Raw genomic sequence first — 26,286 nt, 5'->3', positions numbered from 1 at the left:
TAGTCTGGTGCGTGCTTGTGTTTCCCCAGGCAAATATTTGGACTGGAGAGCATTTGTGCTAGAGGGTGCAGCAGAGCAGGCTGCCCAAAATCATGCAGCAGGACGCCCCGCTTGGGATAAGGATATGCTTCTGGGACAAGGCAGGTTTGCTAATCAACAAACAGGATACCCCCCTGAAGTGTATGAACAGATTAATAACATTTGTATCCGTGCATGGAAATCACTCCCAAATAGAGGAGAAGTGTCTGGCAATTTGACTAAAATTATACAAGGCCCCACAGAGCCTTTCTCAGACTTTGTTGCTAGGATGGTGGACGCCGCAAAAAAAAAATCTTTGGTGACCCCGATAGCACAATGCCCTTGATTAAACAACTTGTTTTTAAACAATGTACTAAAAAAATATAAGAAAATATAAGGCAGCTATAGTGACAGCTGTGGCGGTGTCTGATGCTGCAGCAGTTACAGCTGGAGTAGCCATGGCCAGCCAGGTACAAACTGCTGCCACTATTAATCAGGTTATTCAACAAACATCCACCATACTTGAATCTCAAAGTAGAATTAATCAACACATTCTATCTGGGATTTTGGCTGCTAATCAAAGGATAGATCTACTTCAAGCTCAAGTTGAGGAATTGTCTGACCTAGTACATTTGGGTTGTATTGATCAATGTGCACATTTATGTATAACCTCTGTCAGATTTAATGATTCCAGAAATGCCTCCAGCATCATCGGAGAGTATTTATCCGGAACCTGGTCCATGGAAGCAGAAAACCTGATCCAGTCTCAACTAACTCAGATTGCTGTTTTGAATAGCACCCGTGTCGATCCAGTGACCTTGAGTCAATTCACCACTTGGATATCTTCTGCCTTTTCCTTTTTTAAGGAGTGGGTGGGAGTAGGCATTTTTGGTACTATGTGTTGCTTTGGTGTGATTCTTTGTTTGTGGCTTCTCTGTCGTCTCAAGGCTCGCAATGCTCGGGACAAGGCAATGCTCGTCCAAGCTCTTGCTGCTTTAGAAAATGGCAACTCGCCACAGGTCTGGCTTGCGCATCTTAAACAGTAAACCTTTGACATGGTCGTTGCACCCCAAGTTATTATAACATTGCACTGGGATCGACATGTCCTTCTTTTGTCATCCTTCTAGTGTTGGAAAGCCTTTGCACTCTGCGGGTCTTGTCACCATTGCATGCAGGTGGGTTTCCACACTGGTCTTTATCTTTTGCTTTACTGTCCGTGCCTTTCTCTTGGGGTGTTGCCAACTTAATTTTGTCTGTACTACAAAGGCAGCCTCAGCTGTCCCCCTTCGTCCACCATCGTCACGATACAGGATGCGAAGCAAGGCACTGCACTTGAGTGATCCTTGAAGTGGACCTCAAGGAGAGCATGTCCTATTGCATGCGGGTTGGACGTCCACGCCCCGCCCCACGGAAAAAGGCGTCGGCTGATATGGCCTCGGATCTGGGGAAGGCGCCTCCTTACGGCTGAGCCATACTTTGCAGCCACTTCTGCACAGTGGGATAGGACCTCTACTCTCGCCTGTATTGTCTTAGTAAAACAAAAAGGGGGAACTGTGGTGAGCCATTTCTGTGAACTGTGGCCGCCATTACAAGATGGCTCTGGTTTCTGCTGTAGTCTGTGACAAACAACTCCTTATCAGAATGAGTTGGCGCGCTGTGACTTGGCACCCTATGAGAAAAGTCCACGTGGCAGTTGTGCATTGGGGCTTGATGTGCTTTATCAAGGCTGGGGCGCTTGGGTGAGGTAGTAGGAGTAGTAGTAGTAGTAGTAGTAGAAGTAGTAGAAGCTAGAAGACATGTCAAAATAAAGGCCTGAATAAACTGCTGAAGGAAGAATCCTGTGTCGCGTCTTCCTTTGCCGGCTGGGGGTCATGGCAAGAATTTATTTTGGCTTATGGTTTTAGAAATATAGTCCATGGTTTGCCGAGTCAGTTACTGTGGGCCCAGGGTGAGACAGAACATCTTGGTGGAAGGGAGTTGTGAAGGAGTGCAACTTATCTCATGGCAGCCAAGAAGGAGAGAGAAAAGGGGGAAAGGGTCACAGGGAAGGTGAACACTTCCAGGGCATGCTCCCAATGTCTACCTCCTCCAGCCATGTTCCAGATGCCTACAGTTACTATCTAGTAAGTCCATTCAAACTAGGATGGAATAATTATGTTACAGTTCTCACAATTTAATAATTTCATCTCTAAACATCCCTGCTTTGGAGGTAATGCCTCATAAAAACCACAACATTTTTCCCCTCATCCCCAACTCAGGTTCATCATCCAAAGCAAAATGTTTTTAATTCATCTCCAGGTCTCCATAGTCTCAACAGTTCCAGAATTGTCCAAAGGTCTAAGTTCCAATCTCATCTGAGAGTCAAGGCAAAGCCTTGGCTGTGAGTCCTCATGAAGATCAAATGCAAGTTACATATGTTTAATATATAGTGACACAGAGTAAGCATTCCCATTCCAAAAGGGAGGAATTAGAGGCATAGCAAGAAGGTATGGGACCAAAACAATTTCAAAACTCATCTGGGCTAACAAGTCCTATAACCACATTTGGCACCTGGGGTACATTGTCATGAGATGTTCTCTCCAGCAAGGTTGGATAGCCCACCCCTTTGGACTTCATTCACAAGCTTTCCTTAGCAGACAACATTTATGGATCCTCTTAATTCCTGGAGTCTCCATTTCAACTTCAGCTTTACCTTTACAACTTTACACATCGCCCTTTCAGAGGCTGCTCACAGGAATTACAACCCTGCCACACTTTGCCTGACTCCAAAACCTTCCTTAGTAATCTCAGGGGAAGCCTCCATGACCCCCTTACTCTAGCATCCTGTATTCCTGCAAAACCAGCACCATGTGGATGACGCCAGGATCTTCTGCTAGCCCTGGGGATGATGACTGCAGTAGCCTCTGAGTGTCGAGGTGGCTGAGCACAAGGAAACAATATCCTAGACTCCCCTCTGCAAGGGAATTTCCCCTTCTAAACCTTTGAGCCAGCAAGGGATGTAGTCTTGCAAATTTCTGAGATGCCCTCAGACATCTTTCCTATTGTCTGTACACAGTTCTCTTTAGTGGCTAGAATCTCTTCAACAAGCATACCTTTCTTGGCTCCTGTTGTATATGCACTTTTCTGGCCATACTGCAAGTTTTAAAAATCTGCTTTTTCTGAATTATGTTCCCTGTTCTTACAGTGAACTTGGCTAAAAGTTGCCAGGAAAATCCATCCCACCATCTGAAATGCTTTGCTGCCTTGAAATTTCCTCTACCAGATTAATTAGTTTATCACCTTTAAATCCAGCCTTACATAAAGTCTCAGGACATGGATAAAAAAAATTTTCAGAATATAACATAAGTTACATCTAGTCCAATTCCCAATATAATTTTCATTCCCCCTGGAACCTCATGAGAAGTCTTTACTGTTTGCCTGTTGGTCTTCTGAATTCCCACCAGAATCACCAATGAAGCTCCACTTGCAATATTCTTAAAACTTCTCCCATCTGCATCTTCAAAGTCTTCCTTGCTTCTTCCACAAACCTTCCTTCTCCAAAAGCTTCTGAACCATACCATCAAGTTACTCATGGTAAAAACCCCACTTCTTGGTACCAATTTCTATTTTGTCAGCTTTGCATTGCTGGGACAAAAATATATAACAAGAACAACTTAGAGAAAGATAAGTTTATTTTGGCTGATGGTTTCAGAAGTGTAGCCTATGGTGGGCTATGTCTGTTGCTCTGGACCCAAAGTGAGGCAGAATATCATGGTGGAAGAGGTGGTAGAGTAGTACTACTCGCCTCCTGGTAGTCAGGAAGCAGAGAGAAAAAAAACAGGAAGGAGCCACAGGGAAAAAGAACCCTTCTAAGGTATGTCTCCAGGGATATACCACCTCCAGCTGTACTCCTTACAGTATAGCTTAATCATCCTCTTAGTGCATAACATGATGTACTGATTATAGCTCTCACAATCCAGTTGTTTCATCTCTGCACATTCCTACATAAACAGTGTCTGTTATGGGATACCTCAAATCCAAACCATAAAACTGTCTCTTTTCATACTGGTCATCTTTTTTTAGATTATAGATTTTTTTTGAATTTTATGTTATTTGGTGCTGGCTGTTTTTGTGCTCCTGCAGACATTATTTTTTATCATTTTATGTCTTACTATTATAATTTGGTAGGAAATCCCAGTTCAGTGTTCTGTCTAGAGGTAATTATTTCCTCTCTCTTCCTAAATCCTCTTCCCAGTGGCCTGTGAATTATGAGTTTTCCTTTCTGGCTGTTGGGAACACGCACTGTTAATCAGCCTGAATGATTACTAGGCACCATTCCTTCTAATGCTGTCAAAGTAGATGGTTCTTTCCCTAGCCTGAGGTTAGCTTCCTCCTCACACTGTGCTGATTTGTTTTTTATATTTGGGAAAGATGTACTGATCATCTCCAAAGTTCTGTCTTTATGCAGCTACCTTATCTGTGGTACACAGTCTTAAGAACTCTAGTTTTTTTTTTTTTTTTTTTTGTCTTCTCCAACTCTTAGCTTGTTTATTCTCTTCAATTTAGGGACTTTTTTGGGCTTATCTTAGTGTCCTGTGCCATAATTTGGGAACTTTTGGCAGTAAGCAATGGCAATTGCTTATTAATTTTAGGCTTACTCTTGTAGGACTCATATTTTTTGTTTCCTATCTCTAACGGATCACTGTCCCTTATGATTCAATATCCAGTGTCTTGGAAAACATAATTTCCATGTTTTGCATAGTTGCTATTATTTTTGGTTGTTTCAAGCAAGATACTAAATTGATTCTGGTAATAGTAGCTTATAATTCTAAGTTCAGGCTAAGGAACTTCCTTTAGCCTACCTTTTGTTGCAGCATTATAATCCTCAATATTCTACTTTTTATTACAAAGCATCTTTTTTAACCTTTAGTGTTGAATGATATATTTTTCTGATTAAAAGTGAGCTTCTATTCATATAGATCTCCCCAAACTCTGTCATATTTTGAGTATTTTTCTGCATACTTTTCAGAGTTTCTCTTTATTCAGGGTTTACAACAGTTTGATTCTAGTGCCTGAGAATGGAAATCTTTGTCAATTTTATATTGAGTGTATCCTGAGTTTCTTTGTCTTATTCTTTGATGACTGTCATTAAATTAAGGGCATTGGGGCATTTATTTATTTATTTATTTGTTTGTTTGTTTGTTTGTTTGTTTTCTACATTTTTCAGTCTGTCCACTCTTTTTGTTTATCAGTTACATCCATGTTACACAAATTTATACTGGCCCATGCATCAAATGAAACTATTCATTCTTTTTACTGAGTTCAAATTATACAATATAAAATTGGACATTTTAATGTGAAATTTTGTAGCATTTGATATAATCACAGTGTTAGGAAACCACTATATCTTGTTCTAAAACAATTTAATTACTTCAGGAAGAAACCCTATATTTATTAAGCAGTTATTCCCATTCTCCTCTACCCTGAAACTCTGGCAGTTACCAGTTGACTTTCTGTCTCTGTAGATTTAATCTCTCCATTCATAGCATTTGGAGTGTTTCCAAATTTTGAATATTGTGGTTTCTGGTGCTTCTAACATTTATGAAAATGTATCTGCTTAACTACCCATTTTCTGTTCTTTTGGGTAAATAACAATAATGGAATTACTGGATCATATTCTGTTTTTAACTTTTTGAGTATATGCCAAATTGTTTTTCACAGTGGCTACTACATTTTATTGTCCCACTGGTAACATCTGTGGTTACTTGTTTGTTACACGATATCTTGGGTAACACTTATTATTTTCCTTTAACAACAAAACATACAACTTTTAACCATTTTAGTGTGTATGAAGTAGTGTCTCATTTAGTGTTAATTTGCATTTCCCAAATAACCAATGTTATATTGAGCATCTTTTACTGGGCTTGGTGGCTATTTGTGTATCTTCTTGGGGGTTGCCTATGTAAGGCTCTTGCCCCTTTGTCCAATTGAGTTTTTGTCTTTTAGTTGTTGAGTAATAAAAGCTCCAGATATTCTGTATCTTAGACCTTTGCAGATATATGTTTTGCAAATATTTTCATGTATCCTCTAATTTGTCTTTTATATTATTATTAATAATCTGGAAATTTATTGTTAAAACAGATTTAGAGATTTGGCTTATATATTATTTTTCTTTTATTGCTCATTCTATTAGCGTCATATCTAAGACACTATTATAAAATCCAATATATAAAAGTTTCCTGTTTTCTTCAAATAAGTCATCAATGTATTTTGTGCTAATTTGTTCTATATATATTTTAGTTGTTGATAGACCTTTATTTTATTCACTTATTTTTATGCAGTGCTGACAATCAAACCCAATGCCTCATAAATACTAGGCAAGTACTCTACCACTGAGCCACAACGCCAACCCTTGTGCTAAGTGGCTTGAAATATGAGTCCAAATACATTCTTAACTATACAGCTACCTAGTCATCCCAAAGTTATGCTGAAGAAATGTCTGTTTTCACATTTCATGCACTTTTCATCATTGATGGAAATCAGTTGTCTTAGATATATAAGGTTATTTCTAGATTCTCAATTCTGTTCCATTATGTTTTTCCTTATGCTAGTATTATAGTTTATTATTATGCAGATTTTTAGTAAGTTCTTAAGTTTTCATGTGCGATTTTGTCAGCTTTGTTTGTATTTTCAAGTTTCGGGTGCTTAAGACCACTTGTAATTCCATGTAAATTTGAGGATCATCTTTCCATTTCTTCAAATAAAGCTGATAGAACTTTGATATGGATTATATTTAATATGTACATTGTTTTTGATAGTATTGCCAAAAATAAAAAGAAGCAAAACCATTTAAATGTAAATTGCACTTGGACACCTCCCCCCCCACCCGAAAACTGTTAGAGCTAATAAAGGAATTAAGTTGTCAACACACAAAAGTCATTTCATTAGGTGTACATGCATGCAAGTTTGTGTGGGGGGTGAGAGAGTGAAGGAGAGATGGGGAGGAAGAGGGAGATTGATTTTTCCATTTAAGCAATGGGCAATAGGTTGCATCCACTTCTTGGCTATTGTGACTAATGTTATAGAGAACACAGATGTGCAGATATCTCTTAAGTTCTTGTAGTCATTTCTTTTGGATCTATATTAGGATAAGTTGCCACAATAAAATTTCATAGATTGGGTGTCTTAACAGAAATTAAGTTTCTCACAGTTTTGAAGAACAGGGTTCTGTTCAGTTAAATTCCTGGTAAAGGTATTCTTCTTGGTTGCAGATAACCATCTCTGATTATGTCCTCACATGGCCTTTTCTTTGTGCATGTTGATGGAAAGAAAGAAAAAAAAAGAGAGTGCACGTAATCTCTGTGGTGTCTCTTATTTGAAACTAGTCCTATTGGATCATGGCCCAATTCTACTCATTTAAGTTTACTATCTTAAAGACACTGTCTCTAAATATATCCTCATCAGGGATTAAGTCTTTCATATCAATTTGATGGTAGATACAGACATTGAGACTATAAAGTCTTCAAATATGTCTTCAAAACCCTGATTTCAGTTTTTTCAGCTAAATACCAGAATCAGAATTTCTGGATCATATGATAATTCTATTCTTAATTTTTTGAGGAGCCATCATTACTGTGTCCATAGCTGCTTAACCATTTTACATTCACATTAAGAAAGTACAAGGTTCACAATTTCTTCATTCCTTACCAGCTCTTATTTTCTGTTATTGTGATACTTGCCATCTTTAATGTGTTCGAAATGGTGTCCCATTGTGGTTTAGATTTATATTTCTAATGTTAAGGGTCTTTTCATATATTATTGGCATTTTATAATGTCTTTTTTTGGAGTTAATATCTATTCAAGACTTCTAACCTTTTTTTTTTTTGTACTGGGGATTGAACATAGGGACACTTTTAGCCAGTGAGTTACATCCCAGCCCTTTTATTTTTTATTTAGAGACAGAGTCTCATTAAGTTGCTGAGTTTTGAACTTGTAATCCTCCTGCTTCTGCCTCCCAAATCACTAGGATTTAAGGCACATACCCCATACTTAGCCACATCCATTTTTAACTGGGTTGTTTTTGTGTTATTGTTGAGTTGCAGGAGTTTTTAAGTATATTTTGATATTAACTCCTTACTAGATACATCATTTGCAAATATTCTTTCCTTTTTGTTATATTCATAAGGTCTTTTGATGAATAAAGGTTTTAAATTTTAATGAAGTTCAATGCATTTATTTTCATTCCTTGTGGGTTTTTTTGTGTCAATGAGAGAAATCATTACAAAATCCAGGGTCATGAAATTTTTCCCCAATATTTTCTTTTAAATATTTTACAGTTTTAGCTCTTAAGTTTGTGTCTTGGATCCATTATATGATATAAGTTAAGAGCCCACGTTCAGTTTATGTGGATATCTATTTTTCTCAATACCATTTATTGAAAAAACAATTGCCCTCTCCTCATTGAATAATCTTAGTAGTATTATTGAAATCATTTGACCCAATGAGTTTATTACTGGATCTTCAGTTCTGTTTCATTGGTCTATATGGCTTTCTTTATGGTAGCACTACATTGTTTTGATTACTAGTTTTATGTTTTACAATTAGGAAGCATGAGATCCTAACTCTGCCCTTCTTTCTCAAGGTGTTTTAGCTATTTGGTTTATCTTGAGATTCCAAATGAATTTTAGGATGCAGATTTCTATACCTGGGGAAAATAAAAGCCATTTAAATTTTGATAGGAATTGGATCGAATCCATAAATAGCTTTGGGTGGAGCTACATTTTAATGGTATTGTCTTCTAACCCATGGTGATGTGGTGTATTCTCTTTTACTTGTGTCTTTTAGTTTATTTCACTGATCTGTGTTAGTATTTTGCCAACTTGGTTAAATTTATCCCAAAATATTATATACTAATACATTGTAAATAAATATTTTTGTAATTGCCGGATAGGATTGTTTTATCATTGGTGTATTTAAACAGAACTTGTAACTGAAAATTTTTATCCACTGGACAACAATTTCCCATTACCCACTTCTAATCCCCTAGTAACTACTGTTTTTCTTTATGTTTCTATAAGTTTGACTACTTCAGATAACATCTTTTAAGGGGACTCATGCAGTGTCTTTTTTTGTGATTGATTTATTTTACTTAGCACAGGCTTATTTGTGTTGTAGCACATGACAGGATTTCCTTCTTGTTTGAGGGTGAATTTTACTATGCATTTTCCATTTTATGTATGTTTGTCCTCCCGTCTACCAGTGGACAACTTTGTTGCTTCTCCCTCTTAACTACCATGAATAATGCTTCATTAAACATGGGTGTGTAAATATCTCTTTCAGATCTTGCTTTTAGTTTTTTTGGATATACATTCAGAGGTGGGTTTGCTGGATCATATGGCAATTCTATATTTAATTTTTTTGAGGAACCTCCATTATGTTTGTGTTTTTCATAGAAGTTTTGTATTCCTACTAACAAGGCAAAAAGTTTCCACGTTTTCCACATCCTCACCAACATTCATTTATTTTTCCTCATACTAATCTATATAAGGTGATACCTCATTATAGATTTTATTTGCCTTTCTCTTACAATTACTGATGTTGAGCATCTTTATATGCTTTGTCCATAGGTGTTTCTTTTTATGATTCCTCCATATACATGGCTGATATTAAATGTCTCAATTTTTCTGAGAATTTCCTTGGTTCTTTTATAGCTTTAGGTATTGTGTTCATGCGTAATCTCTTGCCCATGCATGTATGGATTTGTAGTTATGGTTTTTAAGAACCATACCTATGGCCTGAGATATGACTTGTGCCATCATCAAGTCCAATGGCAGGCATCCCTCATGCATTTAAGAGTGCCAATTCTGTCTGCTCTGTTCTCTCAAGTATGTGGAGTGGAATTTCCCAGAACTGTATTGAGGAGGATGTTGGGCATGAGTGAGTAAAAATGCCATAAAATTTCCCACTGTTTTCCCCACTATTTTCTTTTGCAGGTATTTTGTTTTGTTTTGTTTTGTCTGTGTGTTCACTGGATTGCTATTTATATTTGACTTGTTTTCAGAGCTCTTATGAAGTTACTTTGTCCTATACCTTGTAGTTTACTTAATATTTTCATGAGAGAACTGGGGTCCAGAGCTTCCTATTTCAGCATCTTGTTGAACCTTCTCCCAATATATAATTTTGATGTTTATTTGCATTGTTTAGATTCTGGTTTATTTTAATACTTTTTTTGGTATAGTAAAAAGCTCGTAAGTTAACCAATTGTATTTTTCTCTTTTGGTGTCTATTTTTAAAGTAGTTTTTCTATTCTTTCTCATTGATTTATCTGGGTAGTTTATATATTCTGAATCATATTCTTTTGTTGATTACATAACTGCAGTTATTATCCTAATGTGCTCCTTGATTACTACTTTAAAATTTTATTAAGTCCTTATTTTATTATCAAGTACTTTTATTAGGTTCATGTATGTATCTTTTAAAGAAATTCCTTATCTAAAATTTGAGAAGGTTTTTTCCAGTACTTTCTTGTCATTTGTTTATAAGTCAATACTAAGTCATCAGTGCATCCTTCTTTCTTTAATAAATGTAGTCCACTTATCTTGTTCTATATGTTTAAATTCCATTTTAACATTTTCCCTCAAATATGCTTTACAGAGAAAAATATTTTAGTATTACAATACTAGGAAAGAATACTACAGATAAGGATTCTCTGGTATTAGACATATTATATCATGAAAGTTTGTTATTTCTAATAGCTATTGCAAGATCATATATACATAACCATGAACTCAAAATTATGCCAATATTGGTTCTTTTTGTGAAAAACAGTATAAACTATGTATGTAAAAATAGCATGAAGATTTCTCTTCAGCTTGTGCTGTGATTTAACACTTCCAATAAATTTTCTTAGCATTACCACATTTGTGTTTTCAGGAAATATTAATGTGTGATTTGAGAAAAAAGGCATTATGATCACATACGTTTGAGAAAACATATTGTATTAACATCATTGGGACTTTAGTATGTACATTATCAGTTTAAAGTTTCTTGTTATTTGTAAAGCAAAAACACATCTATTTAATATTGGTGAATTCGTGTTTTTTTCCATCTGAAACATTACATTCCAAATAAAACATCTACTAATATTTGAAAAAGTCTGTGGAATATACTATTGAAAATATTTCCTCTTAATAAATAGTTAAAATATTTCCTAATTTTAAAAACTACTTCTTAAAACTTAAAACAATATGAAATTAAATAGTAATAGTATAATAATCCAAACATTAATACATATTATTATAACGCTGGAAGAATTTATTTGATGTCCTATAACATCCATACCTTATATGTATGACTGAGATCCTTGTCCAACTACTCTTTCAATAGGAAAAGGAGAAACAGGTTAGATACTCAACCTAGTTAGAATTCTGCATGACAGAATGTGAAATGCATGCCTCTACTTGGAGTGGATGAGATGGTAATCCCAGAGTGCATTCTGGTTAGGCATTTATTGATTGCATATACACTGAGTGCTTTTTCATAGACGTCATCTCATTTTAATCCTTATGTTAATATTATGAATTTGGCTATTATTTTACCTGCTTTACAAATGAGCATAGTCAAATTTAGAGACTTGAATGCTTTACCTGGGATTCCAGAGTAAATCTCATTAACAAATGGTATTTGAACTCTGTTTCTTTCTGCACTTCTTTAACTTTCTGTCATGAAGAGATACGATATGATAATATATTCATGGCATTATCCTTATACTAGGGATTATAAAATTAATTTAAATTAGCATTTTTTCAAATTTTATTATTAGTAAGTAGTAAAAATAGGACTTGAAATCACAAGATTATTAAAAATAAGCTGTAGTCACTTTGCAGATTGGAGCTACCTTTACAAATCTAAGGCACAGTTTATGATGGGCCATCTGATAAGCACAATTGGTTGTACCTGTGATGTTGACATCTAGTGGCTTCTGCTATAACTGAAAGAATGATCTATTCAACCTTTGAACTCAACATTGTATTACCAGTAAAAATTATTCTAGATTATAGTCTTTGTCTGAGCCAGGATCAGAGTGAAAACTTTTATTATATCATTTTACCTAAATGAAGAGTATAGAGTATTAAGTTGCCAGTGGCAGGAGGGAAGAGAAACAGGAGTTTTTAATAGGCATAGAGTTGCAGTTTTGCAGGATGAAAATATTCTGGAAATTGGTTATACATGTGAGTATACTTAACAATACTGAAGTTACAATTAAAAGGGGTTAAAGACATTAAATTATATTATATGTATTTTACCTCAATTAAAATAACACTTAAGAGAATCTTTGACAATTTATGCTACATACAAAGTTAATTTATGGACATTTTGGGGACATATTACTTACTAATTTATTGTTTATTCACAGTGATCTGCAGCCCTGGATCTTATAATCCCCGTGATGGAATTCACTGCCTTCAGTGCAACAGCAGTCTGGTGTATGGAGCAAAAGCATGCGTATAGGACATTATCTTGAATTATTTGGTGGTTTATTAAACATAAAAGTATATTTTTGAAATATTAATATATAATAAATCACTATTATGCTAAAATTAAATAATCAGATTTTACAAAAAAAGGTCTCATTGTTTTAATCATAGTATGTCCACATACTTTTAAGTGTGAACATCCTGTTATCTTTACCCATGAATGCTAAACCTACATATGACTTCAGAATATCTCTTGTATCACTGTTTAAAAAATAGTTTTAAATATACTGTATTAGATTAGCCCAGAAGATTTTACAGGGTTTTAAAAATATGTATCCCATTTTCTTTACTATATATTCACTGGACTCAGGTTACCACATTTTTTTATAACTTTGATTTTAGCTTATTTCAATCCTTTGATTCAATCTTATGGAAATTTAACTATTCTAGTTCACCCTTTCACAGTTCAAAGCCAGTTTTAAAGCCTACATCTTATTACTATAGTTGTTAGTCTTTTTAGTGTAAGGCCTAACCCCAACCACATTGTGGGTTTTTAAAACAGTTCAATGTGGCTATCTTAAACCTCCATTTTAAAGTCTCTTTAATTACCCTGACATTTCAGAATGAAATGGAGAAATCATTATATTTCCCTAGATCAACATTTGAACTTTCTCAGTAGGGAGACTAAGATATTTCTTTTTTCTTTTTTTTTTTTTTTTTTGATAATACCTCTAGAAAAAGAATCACTCATTAGAACTTTAATTTTATTTATTTCACTATTAAAAATGAGTATTATGTGTTAGTTACTACTCATACCATGACTAATATTTATCTTCTCTCACACAAGGATGTTATATTTGAATTTGAAAACTTACCAAAGGTTTAAGTACCAGGAAAATACATAAATAACTTACAAAATGAACATTTTCTCAATTTCCTAAATATCGTTTGATTTATATTTGTATCATCTTTGCTATGGGACATTCCTGTTTTGCTCTTCATATTTCCTTTCTTAAAAGGACACAGATATTTGTACTTACCAAATTACACAAATTGGATGTAGGTACAAGTGGGCAACAACAGAAAAAGTATTAATTATATGCTGGGAACTATTATCCTTGATAAAATAAGTGTATGGTCCAGTAATTAAGTGTATGGCCCAGCCATCCCATGGACAAATATAACCCTGGAATTCTCACACAAATAAAAATGGAAGATAAATTAACTGTGGCTGTATTTTGTTGTTAGCCCTGGTAGTGCTTTTTTTTTTTAAATCTCTTTCATCATGATGATGTGATTGTTTTCATATAGTTTCATAGAATTTTTTCAAATGCCTTCTTTCCTCTGGTAAGTAACATATTAAGCATTATTACACTACTGGAATGAGTTATCATAACTAGTACATATTGAGTGTATAAAATGATGAATTCGATATAATTCTTCCCTTAATTTTTACTCCTTAACACTGGCTAACTTTATTCTGTTATTTAAAATTTTACTAACATATCTTATGATATGTTTTTCTAACACATGAATAGCATCACATAAATAGTAGGTCAGCCTGGTAATGCAGAGATAGAGTTGGGATGGCAGTAGTAAGTCCTAGAGGTCAAAATCTATACTGAAGACATAGGTGATCTGGGTAAGAGTAGACCAAAAAAAAGAGGGTGATAGGAGTAAGTTCAGGATTTTTAGCTTAGATAGGCAGACTGGAAATGAACCTTCACAAATACCAAAATTTAGAACAACATAAGATGAAAGTGTGAGTCCAGGCAAAGAGAACAATTGGCAGAAATTGAAGCAAAGGAAAAACATAGAAGAAAGCGAGACATTAATTATTTCATGTTCCTGTTTCCCATGGTGAAATGTTTTTGCTTTATTGTATTATTTATCATTTATTTTAGTTGGTTGTATATTTGTCTTTCACATTCAGTTATAGAATATTCCTGTGTTTTAACCTTCTTCATAGGATATAGTTAAGTGCATAATAATTAATTAATAGACATTTAAAATCATTTGAGTAAAAATACTTCAATAGCTAAGACAAAAGTACCTTCTGTTATAATGTCAGACAGGCTATTGAAAGGTTGTTTAAATTTATGACAATATGTATGATAAAAATCATAAAATAACCCAAGAGAAATTATCATAAATCAGCTTCTGTTGAATATTTTTGCTTGCATCAAAATATTTTACATTAAAAAATAATATCTTACACATATATAATGCCATAATTTTCACAATATTTTTGAAAATTATATGTTCTGATATTTTTACCAACCTCTGAAGTTAGAAGGGCAAATATTATTCTCATTTTGTATTTATTGGATTTTTTTCTCACAATATGTAGTATGTGCTCATTTGGCAGTATGTAAAAAGATCCTTAAAAAATTAGATCCAATAATCTTACCTTTTGAAAACTATCCTAAGGCGGTGTATCAGAGATCAGGTAAAATATTATATCCAATGATATTAATTGACATATTTTATACACTAATAAAAAGGAAATGACAAGTGATCTACAAGAGAGAAATGGTTGAATAAATTATGCTGTTTCCATATGAAAAACTGTTACTGAGCCATTAAAATCATATTTCCAAATTAAAGGAATTAATTAGGATTATATATAATTTATTAGTTTATCTGCACTGTTATTATTTGTTTAGAATTTTTAAATGTACCATAATGTTAACAATGAATGCCTCATTGTTATAGGATCATGTGTGAGTTTTTGACACTTTCAGTTCTCCAAATTTTCTTCAATTAAATAAATGACTTTCAAAATCTTGGAAGCAATAAATGTAATTTGAAAAATTAAAGTAGTAGAATTTTAGAGAAACATTACTGCTTATCTCTTTAGTATCAACTCACTCTTTCCCTTTTTCCTAACACAGCACCAGTTTTGCTTACTCTAGGCAGTTTTCTTTTAAGCCAGTTAGCACATGGTTCCCCTGACCATTGCTTTGTTGCAGCCTTGAGGTGAATGCACTTGAGGAGGAAGCCTACACTCAGACTCTTGAGTAGCTGAGGTATTGCCACGGTGCCCAAAGAATTTCCTCCTTTTGTGTGAACTTTTTATTTATCTTATATATACCATTAGGGAGCCAGAATTTCCTTAATATTATGGTATATGTCTTTCCATAGAATTTTATTCATTTCATTTATGTAATTTCAATGAATTTAGAATTTTATTTCTTTAGCAAAAATAGAATAACACGGTTAAGTATTTCTATATATCAGACAGTTGCTGACATCTAGAATATTATGTTGCTTACAAAGTTTCTCTGTTATATGTAGTATTCTGGTTGACATCTTTATGAAAATCCTATGGCATTTTAAAAATCATCTTCATGATGAATACCCAAAAGTAGAATTGCTAGACTTAGATATTTCTAATCCTTTGGATAATTTGAGACATCATTTACTAAATAATTATTCTAATTTATAGTATCACCAGTGATATGTCAGAGCTCATATTTCACTGTTCCCTCTCGGATGTCATTTTAAAGATTATTATTTGATAGATGGAAAGTTTCCCATATTTTCATATTTTTAGTACTAGTGAAGTTCAAAGTTTTCTTATATAATAATTCTGCTGTTGCTAATGATAATATTTATTGAGTACTTATTATTTTGTTGGGAACTCTTCACATAGATTTTCATAGTTTGCCAAACTGATTTTTAATGTTCTCATTTCATATATGAAATATGAGTCATAATTATTAAATGATTTTCCCTCATTTACACATCTGCTGAGTTGTGAAGTTAATTTCAGCTTCAATTTGGTTCTGCTGCACATTACCAAGAGCCCTGGCTCCCTGGTCTCTGTTAGCTGGTGCAGAGGCTCTATGGTGTCCTGACCTCTGGCCATTTGGGCTCTTCTCCTTCATTCCTAGCACAATTTCTGTCCTCATGGTTGCAAGTGCTATTAGGTCTCCAGGCACTTCATTTGCCTTCCATTCAGATAAAAAAAATGAATATACAAACCCATTATAAGACTTACATTATCTCTAACAGAATAGTGTCACAAGCCATTTGACACTTAAAGGAGACTGGAAATATATTAATTTTGATCTCTTTAATACAGAAAAAGGAGTAAAAAGGGGGCACTCCCTTTAACTAACCTGCATTGATGCATACCTTCACATTAATAAATTCTATATGTAGTATGCTCATTCTGTCCCCCATGTAATACAACTTCAATACTCAGTTACTTCATCCAAGTTGAATGTCAGAATCATGGGTAATTTGTAGAAGTTTCCTCAAGGTCCAGGGTCTCTGTGGTCTAGACAGTTTGCCTCCAACCAACCTAATAGAAAATGGATAAAAAGTAACTAATTGAAAACTCCCATGCAGGAAAAGGAGGGAAGAGAAACACTTCTTAGTCACCAGCCAAGTAGACAAAAAACGGTGAGATTTTTCTCAGACTGCAACACCTCTTCCACTTCTTTGCTATGAACAAGATTTCTTGGTGTCTTAGGCATAACTACTACTGTTCCATCAACAGCAGAATCTTTGTTAAAGGCTTTGAATATGTTCACATATGCCTCCAAAACCTTATTATGAAAGTTGTTCTTGCATTGCTCTATGACTTTTCCCATGCTGCAACAATGTTTCTGATGGCATTTAGAATGTTGAAACCTTTCCAAAACTTTTGAAGCATTTGGTCAGATTCATTCTCTTCAATATCCTGTGCAAATGTTCAGCATAAATAATATCCTCTGAACACAGCTATTGCATCTTTGTGCAGTGTGATTGTGTTATAAATTTTACATTAAGATATGCATCACAGATATGCTATAGATGCCCTGATCAGAAAGAGCATGAGTGGGATGTTTTACATAGAATATTCTCTTGTTTATGTAATAAAATGGTTCAAAAACCATTCTTCAGACAATATTGATGTCATCCAGGATTTGTTGGCAATTATAAATGGAAGCATATGCTTGCTCACATTCTTGAGTGCTCTAAGGTTCTCTGTTTGCTGCAGTATTTCCCTCCCCAAAGCAGTGTAACATCATCTTTGAATGTCTAGAATCCTAGAATTTTCTTGACTCCTAATGAATGCATGTACACTCCAGCATATATTTCCAGAACAACAAGCTAGTTCATCATGATCCAATTATGTATTCTGGCAAATAATTCTCATCTTCAATAATCCCGTGCAGCTTTTCCTGAAAAGCTTGATACTTTCAATATTGTTTCTTATGGCCTTACCATTGACTTTCATATTATGAAAATCATGACATCTTTGCAACATGGAACAACCCAGGCCCTGCTATAAGCATGTACACACATGTATCATTTGCCCACTCTTAGAGTATCAAAGACTTCTTGCCTTCGCCTGCTGTTAGGTCATCCTTTCCTGTTATCTGGCTCTTCTTAGAGCTTTCTTTCATCTGAGGCTGTTGACTAAACTGGGATCTATGAGAAGCAAAAAGAAAACAGGGAACTCTGTAATGTACTTCCTCAAATTCCAGGGTCCTAAGATGATAGTTGCTTTCTTTACAACTCTCAGAATCTTCTTATGCTGCTGCTTATGCTATGTGCATTATTTTAGTAACCAAAGGGAGGACCTGGGAAGAATAGTGCAACTCTATCTTGACAGAACCAGGAGTCTCACATTATATAATTCTAGTATCTTATTAACATCTGTGAAAGTCTCTAGTGATAGCCCCTTTTCTATACCTGATACTGGCTATTTGTGCCTTCTCTTCCTTTTTGTTCTTGAAAGATCATTTGGAATTGTTTCTTACTTTGCAACATAAGGTGACTTTTTGTTTAGTTGTTTTTTTTGTACTGAGTTATGTCAATATAATTGTTATCAGAATCAATAATCCATATGCTTTCAGCTCTTTACAATGAGGCTTTCTTTGTGACTCAATGTAAAGTTTTTGTTTATATATTTTTACATATGCTAATGAAGTATATACATTCTGTAATTTTTTCATGAAGAAGTATGTACACATCCATTAAGCCAAATTTGTTAATTATGTTGTTGACTTCTGTATTGTTTTTATGATTTTTTTCTCCTATACATTCCATCAGTTGCATTTTAAAAACTACATAAATTACAGTATGCACACTTGCCTTATCAAGACCCAATACTTATTTATGCTTTTATCATTTTTTTATCCTTATCCTTTAAAAACTGCAGTTGAGATAAAGATGTTGAAATAAAATGAAAACTGAAAAAACCTCACTATCAATAGATAATCCCTAAAAGAAATACAAAGGAGAATTCCTTAGGGGGGATTCCCAATGAAAAGTAAAAGAAGGACTAAAACCCAACAAAATGGCAAATGTGTGGAATATAATAATAGTAATAATTTTTCAGAATTAGAATGAATGTACATCAAACCAAGACATGTAATTAAGGAAAAGATAAATGGAGATAAACTGTACTATGCCTTTTGCATCCTCTGCAAAAAATGAGAAAACACAAAAGTTAATTCAAAACGGATCAAAGACCTATGAATTAGAACAGAAAATTTGCAAGTGGTAGATGAAAACATAGACACACTACAACATATTGGCACAAGCATGTACTTCCTTAAACCCTAAAGCTCAAGAAATAAAACCCAGAATCAATTGAGAGAGCTTGAAATTAAAAGGTTTGTACAGCACTGGAAATGAGCATAAAGATAGAGCCTACAGAATGGGAGAATATCTTTTCGAGGTACTACTCAGGATTAATATACAAAATATATAAAGAACTCAGAAAACTTAACACAAACCCCTACCCCCCCAAAAAATAAAAAAAACCCAATCCATAAATGGGCAAAATACAAAACATTTCTCAGAAGAAAAACAAATGGCCAATCTCACCACATCCTGCTCGAGGAGGAAATAAGTAACCCGTGTGGGCTGGCCGAAAGTAAAAGGCTAAAAAAGTAGTATTAAGAAATAAAAACAGGGCTGGGATTGAGGCTCTGTAGTAGAGCACTTACCTAGCATGTGTGAGGCACTGGGTTCAATTCTCAGCACCACATATAAATAAAGGCCCATTAACAACTAAAAAATATATACTTAAAAAAAAAAGAAATAAAAACAAAGGACACGAGAAAAGTAGTAGTGGCTTGATGGGTGGAAAAGACTTGATGGGTCTGATCTTAACAAAGGGAAAAAGCCCTGGAATACTTTATTTATAGTGAAACACATCAAAGGAATTTATTGTAAAGGAAGGGTTTCTCAAGGTAAACAAGAAGGGAGAGGCTATGGGGAACTTGGCTTGATTGGAGACTTATCAATTGTACAGTAATTCTTCCTCCCCAGGCAGCTGGGTCCTCAAGACTAGTTGGGCGCACTGGTATCTCTTTCCATTTCCAGGGAGTTGCATTTGAACTTAGGGCAGTATGAACCAATAAATTCCACAGTATCATAGAATTCTCTTTGAACAGGACAACAGAGCAATCTCAGGTTGGTAAAATAGCACTGAGAGTTCTCAGACAGGCACACCTCCGCGTAGCAAAGTTTCCAGCTCACAATTCACTTGCGGCTCCCAACAGGTTAACAAATACATGAGAAAATGTTCAATATTCCTTATCACACAGGTAAATGCAAATCAAAACTACATTGGATTTTCATCTCATTTCAGTTTAAATGGCAATCATCAAGAATACAAATAATAAATGCTGGCAAGGATGTGGAGGGAAATGTTCACTTTTACATTGTTGTCGGGATTATAATTAGTACAAACACTTTGAAAAGAAGTACGGAGATTCCTTAAAAAACTAGGAATGGAACACCACATGACCCAGCTATTCCACTCCTCAGTATTTACTGAAAAGAACTCAAATCAGCATACTGTACTGACACAAGAACTTCATTTATAGCAGCACAATTCAATACATAGCCAAGTAATGGAACCAGCCCAGGTTTCTATTGACAGATGAATGGATAAAGAAAATGTGGTATATATACATTATGGAAGGTTATTCAGCCATAAAGAAGAATGCACTTATGGCATTTGTTGATATATGGATGGTGTTCTAACCAGCTTTCCCCCTGCTATGACCAGAAGATCTGACAAAAACAAATTAGAAGGAAAAGTTTAGTTTGGCTCACAGTTTCAGAGGTTTAGCCCTTGGTTGGCTGACTCCATAGCTCTGGGTCCTAGGGGAGGCAGAACATCATAGCAGAAGGTTGTGGCATAGAAAAGCAGCTCAGAACATGATGCAAGGAAGCAGAGAGCTCCACTCATCAGGGTCAAAATTTAAACCCCACAGCACACCACCAGTGATCTATCTCTTGCAGCCCCACATTACCTGCTTACAGTAGCCACCCAGTTAATCTATATCAGTGGATTAATCCACCAAATTATGCTATAACTTTTATAATCTGATCACTGCACCCCTGAACCTTCTTGCATTGTCCCACATGTGAGCTTTTAGGGGAAACCTTATATCTAAACTGTAACAAATAGAACCGGAGAACATCATGCTAAGTGAAATAAGTCAGACTTAGATAGTCAAGGATCCAAGGTTTTATTTCATATGCAGAAGCTAGACCAAAAAAAAAAAAAAAACAACGTGTGGGGGAATTCCATGACAATAAAAGTGGAGTAGGGGATTGAGGGAGAGGGAGGAGGGATGGGAAAAGAGAGGAGCTACTGACTAAATTATACAATGTATTTATGTGAATATACCACAGTGAAATTTACCTTTATGTATATCTATAAAGCACCAATTTTAAAAGCAATAAATAAATAGAAGGTAGATAAGAGTAGTAAAGGAAGAGGACCAGAAGGAAGGAGGAAAGCAGGGAAAAGAAGTATTGAGGACTGAAATGGAGTGAATTTTATCCTATGCATGTATGACTATGTCAAAATGAACACCACATAATAGTTTTATTATGTAAAAGTATAACGTGCTCATAACATTTTAAAAAGCATCAGTAAATACTAATCTTGATAAGTTACAAATGTATACTATAACCTTTAGGGTACTCATCCCGTATGTGGAATTCTAGGTTGGTAGTTCTTTTCCTTCCGCATATTGGAAATCTTCAACTGCTTCAGATATCCATGGTTTCCTTTGATATTAGTTAGTATAATTGTTTTGCCTGGAATCTGTGTCCTGCAGCTGCTTTTTGGATTTACATTTTTTGTTAGCTTCACTGTAGTTGGTCACTTAGGAATTCTTCATTGGATTATTATCTTTCATTAACTTAAAGTATTATCGCCATTATCTTTTCAACTATTACTTTTCTGCTCCATCCTGCTCTTTCTTGCCTCTGGAACTTCAACTTTGCACTACATTCTTTACTCTCATCATTTTCTCTCTGTGCTTCTTTTGATTTGTTTTCCAATTCATTATTCTCTCTGAAGCTGTGTCTATTTTTGAGGTTAAACCTATTCAACTGAGTCTTTAATTTCAGATATTTTTATTTATACAATTCTTACTTTGTTCTTCTCAGTTTTGCTATGGCAGTTTAGATTTCTAGTCCTCTGCTGAAATTTCCATTTTTTCCCCCCTGTAGTCTCATTCATTTATATCCTGGGTATCATTATCCCCTCATTGGGAGATCCTATGTTTCTGTTCCTATTGTTCTATTGTTCTTTAATTTTGCTCTTTTATGGCCGTGTTGCTTTATGCCCTGTGTGCCTCTTTAATTTTGATAGTATGTAAGATATTGTACTTGAAAATGTTTAGAATTAATTTAGGACCAAAGACTTTGTTATCTTCTTCCAGAGTGGAGTCTGAAGGCCCCCACAAATTGGGGTTATTGTGACCTAGTTCCAGTAGTTGAGATTTTCTGGGGCAATCCACTGATTTAGTTCAGAGGAGCCCTGAGTCACCCTCAGATCACCTGTGTAGCTCATAAATGGCCTATGGGGGCCACAAACTGAAATATGGGAAGGTTACTCATCCTTGGAGTACCTCAAGTCCAAATTTAGTCACCATTAACTTTTGAAATATATAAAAAAAGTCCACTTCATTTCTTCAGTATCTTATTCCAAGTAAGAGATATATTCCAGGAAAAAATGCTCAGAATGTTAGGCTGAACTTGGATTTGGGCTTTTCCAGGTTCTTGGTCTGATAGTTTTTGTTTTCTCCCCTAAGTTTTGAGTCCTTGAATGGCTTGAAGAAGGAATGTATATTACTTTTCAGTTTTAGCAGTTGCCCTTGTTAGAAGGATTCTTCTAACTTACCTCAAAAGAAAATTTTTTGGTTTTCATATTTTTTAAGAATTTCTCCAAGCTACAGAGAAATTCCATAAAAATAATCCAAATTTAAGAATTTATTTACCATTAGTCCATATTTCTAGAAATGTAGTTTAATAATCTTTACATTTACTTTTTGAAATGGCATTAAAAATGTATTATCACAGTATCATTATTATATTATAGCTATGACTCCACTGTAAAGCCCTGTCTATCTATCTTTCATCTAAATAACAGAAACAAAAGTTATATATCTGAGTAAGTCTCAAGAATTCTATTTATATATAATATAGTCAGATATATTAAAAATATTTGAAGCATTGTCAGTATTTTTAAGACATATTTTATTGATCTTGTTTAAAGTACTTATAAAGGCTAAAATAGATCAAAAACTTCTCTTCAATGTGATTCTACCTGGAAATGCAAAAATTCAATTGAATAAATATTTTATTTTGTAAATTAGTTCAACATACATACCCATTCAACAACACATACAAATTAGGCCTAATTATATAAATTCAGCTCCACATAAAATTAAGGTGTTACACATTTTCTCTGGCATATGTACCATATAAATGGGGTAAAATTAAGATATTATATAAATCATATATCTTAAATTTAAACATGAGAATAAAGTATAAAAATGAGCTATAATTTGTTTATTTGATTAGAATTTTTAAAACATTTTAATTTCAACCTTCTCATATTTCCAGTAAAAACTTATATAGACCTTAGGCTTTATAAATATTATCTGTCCTAGTCTGTGTTTTCAAATAGTCACTCATTTAATCCTCCTAGGAAGTGGTTGATGCTCCTGTTCCTGTTTTACTAATGAGCAATCTTGAACTACAGAAAGGTAATAAGGTGTACTAGATAAGCAACCAATAAGTGGCATTCGAACTGGGGGTACAGCCAGACCACCAAAGGCCAATATCATTAAATCAGAGATTGCAAATAATATTTATGACATAAATGTTAAATGGATGCTCCAGCCTTTATTTATGGAGATTGTGACTTTATAGGTATGGAATAATGCCAAGGCCAGGAGTGGCAATGTCTATCCTTTAAGCTCCTAATATCTCTACTCAGACCCAGACCCATCTATCTAACCAAGAGATCCCACCATTGTTTCCTGAAAGTATTATGAGCATTCACTTTTTATCAACTTCCTCTCCTCTTTTCTCCTAACCTGAATTTCCTTTGCTATCTTGAACATGAGCCCAATATTCTCCATTGAACAGGAAAAATGGTGATTGGCAATTTACTGTTATCCTTGGTAGATAATACTGATGCTATCTGATCAACTTGTATAGAACGTGAATACTTTCACCACTGAACTTATAAAAGTATATTTTTTTCAGTTTATGGAAAACTGTAATTCATAAATGCAATAAATGTATTCTTTAAGTAAAATTTTCCTACAACCTCTAAAAAATAAAAACAGTAAACTATGATATCTGCTACATGGTACAAACATCACACATCTGGTAAATCATGCCATTTAAAATGGCTTATGAATTTTCAAATACTATATCTATGGAATAAGAATTTAAAATGTTTTAAGAAGTCATAAATAATACACAAATATGTACACATCTTTATACACATGCTTATGACTATGTGCAAATAGTGATATAGATTTATGTAGCCTTATTTACATAGACAGAATGATAAGGTCCAGAGAGCATGATCTCCCTCATCTCCTATGCACTTTTCACTGCTTAATGTCCAACTTACTTTAATTTCTGACCTAAAAGGAATTCCTAGCCAGTGATCATCACTTCATTTCTCTTTTGTTTTGATTACATGCCACTGTTTCTATCTACTTTTCAATTTCGGTGAATTCAAAGGATACTTGTTTAGCCATTTGTATAAATACATGTATGTATAGAAAAAAAAAAACTTCCAGTTGGAAAAATTCGGTAATTCTTTATCACTCAAAAAGCAATTTTCAAAATTATTTTCTTTTTATTTTTAAGAAGGGGATTCATAATGTATTAAATTTGGGGGGTTTATTAATCATACTTATTATAGTTTAAATGTTTCTATCACACCTCATAATTACCTTCATTACTCTAAGTTTCAATATTTCCATATCCAAAATTAATTATCCCATTAACTTTCTCTGTTGATTACTATATAACTTTGTTACTCCTTTCAATAACACTTTTGCTTTCTATTGTATGAAATTAGCCCATTATGTATCTTTTTTAATACCTTCATTTTATTTATTTATTTTTATATGGTGCTGAGGATTGAACCCTACCACTGAGCCACAAGCCCAGCCCCGCATTATGTATCTTTTAAAGACAAGGTTCTTGACTTAGAAGACCCATTTTGATTCTCACTTAAAGGCTGTTATTTTTAACACGTGTATTTATGTATACATTTAAGGTATCAATTGGCCATAATTAATCTATAACCCACAAAAAGATATACAGGGAATAATATTTTTAGTGTCAAGCACCTTACTGCAATGATGCCTTTTTTAAGATAGTAGAAAAGTACTCTTTAAGAAAAAATAGAAAGGACCAAGTGGATGATGCCACACAGGTCTGGCCACTGATCTTGGAGGGAACCTCCCTGTCCTCCAGCCATCTCCACCATCACTGTCACCTTTTTGATTGGGGACAGTTTTTGTTTTGAGAAATAATGATAAGTTTGTGATTTCAAAGTATCTGTTATTTCTCATGTAACATGGCCAGATTGCTTTTATAATTAATTTGTATTAATTAAAATAAAATTTATACATTTTAAATGAAGAAACTCTATATAGGGTCTATAAAATAGGCACTTAATTTTTTTTGGGGGGGAGGGGAAGGAGTTCAATTCCAGGATTGAACCCAGGGTGCTTAAAACTGAGCCACATCCCCAGCCCTGTTTAGTTTGAAATAGAGTCTCCCTAAGTTGCTTAGGTCCTTGCTAAATTGTTGAGGCTGGCTTTAAGCTCGTGATCCTCCTGCCTTAGCCTCCAGTGCTGCTGGGATTACAGGGGTGTGCCACTACACTTAGTTGCACTTAATTTATTTTTAAGTCACTAATACCATCTAACATTAACTTCATAATTTTTCACTAACTGCTGTGTATCAGGAAATAGCAACATTTTGTTTACAATGATAAATGTCAATGTTAATATTAACAATTTTAATGCAAAAAGTTCAAATGACATGCAGTGCTATAACTTTCTTTTATTGGCTTAAGGACTTCAGTGGGTATGTAGACTAAGAGTTCTAAGGGCTCTAAGAAAGCACATTATTTAATCACCCAGACCTAAACTATATTGACTGACACACAGAACATACACAATAAATATTTATAGAATGGAATAAATGATTGGATAAGATTAGCAGCTGCTCACCTAGAAAAACAGTGCTATCCATATGAAACCTGAGTATGCCCCTTGAAGACAGTGGAATTTTCTGGGATTGGAAACCAATGAAAATTAGCCTTGGCCCATCAATGAAATTTGGAAAATAAACCCACCGGCTGCTAATTTTCTCATTGACATTGCAGAGTTGTTAAGAGGAAAAAATTAGATAAGAGAATTTAAAATCATAGTGTCATGATTATTACCTAATAAATGGCAGTTTATTTACCTTCAGGAAGCTAATATGATTCATACCATCATATTTTCTGTTTAAGTACAAG

The 26,286-nt window shown here is 34.3% G+C and overlaps 1 protein-coding gene across 1 annotated transcript in view; it reads left to right on the top strand.

The window, feature by feature from the left end:
- The window catches only part of Zpbp (zona pellucida binding protein), a 106,928-nt gene extending 94,421 nt beyond the window's left edge, over nt 1-12,507 (top strand). The window contains exon 8 of the mRNA XM_026403668.2: nt 12,413-12,507. Within this exon, the coding sequence (XP_026259453.1) occupies nt 12,413-12,507 (95 nt within the window). The remainder of the gene's footprint in view (nt 1-12,412) is intronic.
- The last annotated feature ends 13,779 nt before the right edge of the window (nt 12,508-26,286 follow it).

The sequence above is a fragment of the Urocitellus parryii genome, chromosome 3, assembly GCF_045843805.1.
Source record: "Urocitellus parryii isolate mUroPar1 chromosome 3, mUroPar1.hap1, whole genome shotgun sequence".
Lineage (NCBI taxonomy): Eukaryota > Metazoa > Chordata > Mammalia > Rodentia > Sciuridae > Urocitellus > Urocitellus parryii.
Note: the sequence above shows the minus strand (reverse complement) of the source record. Positions and strands in the feature narration are given on the sequence as shown.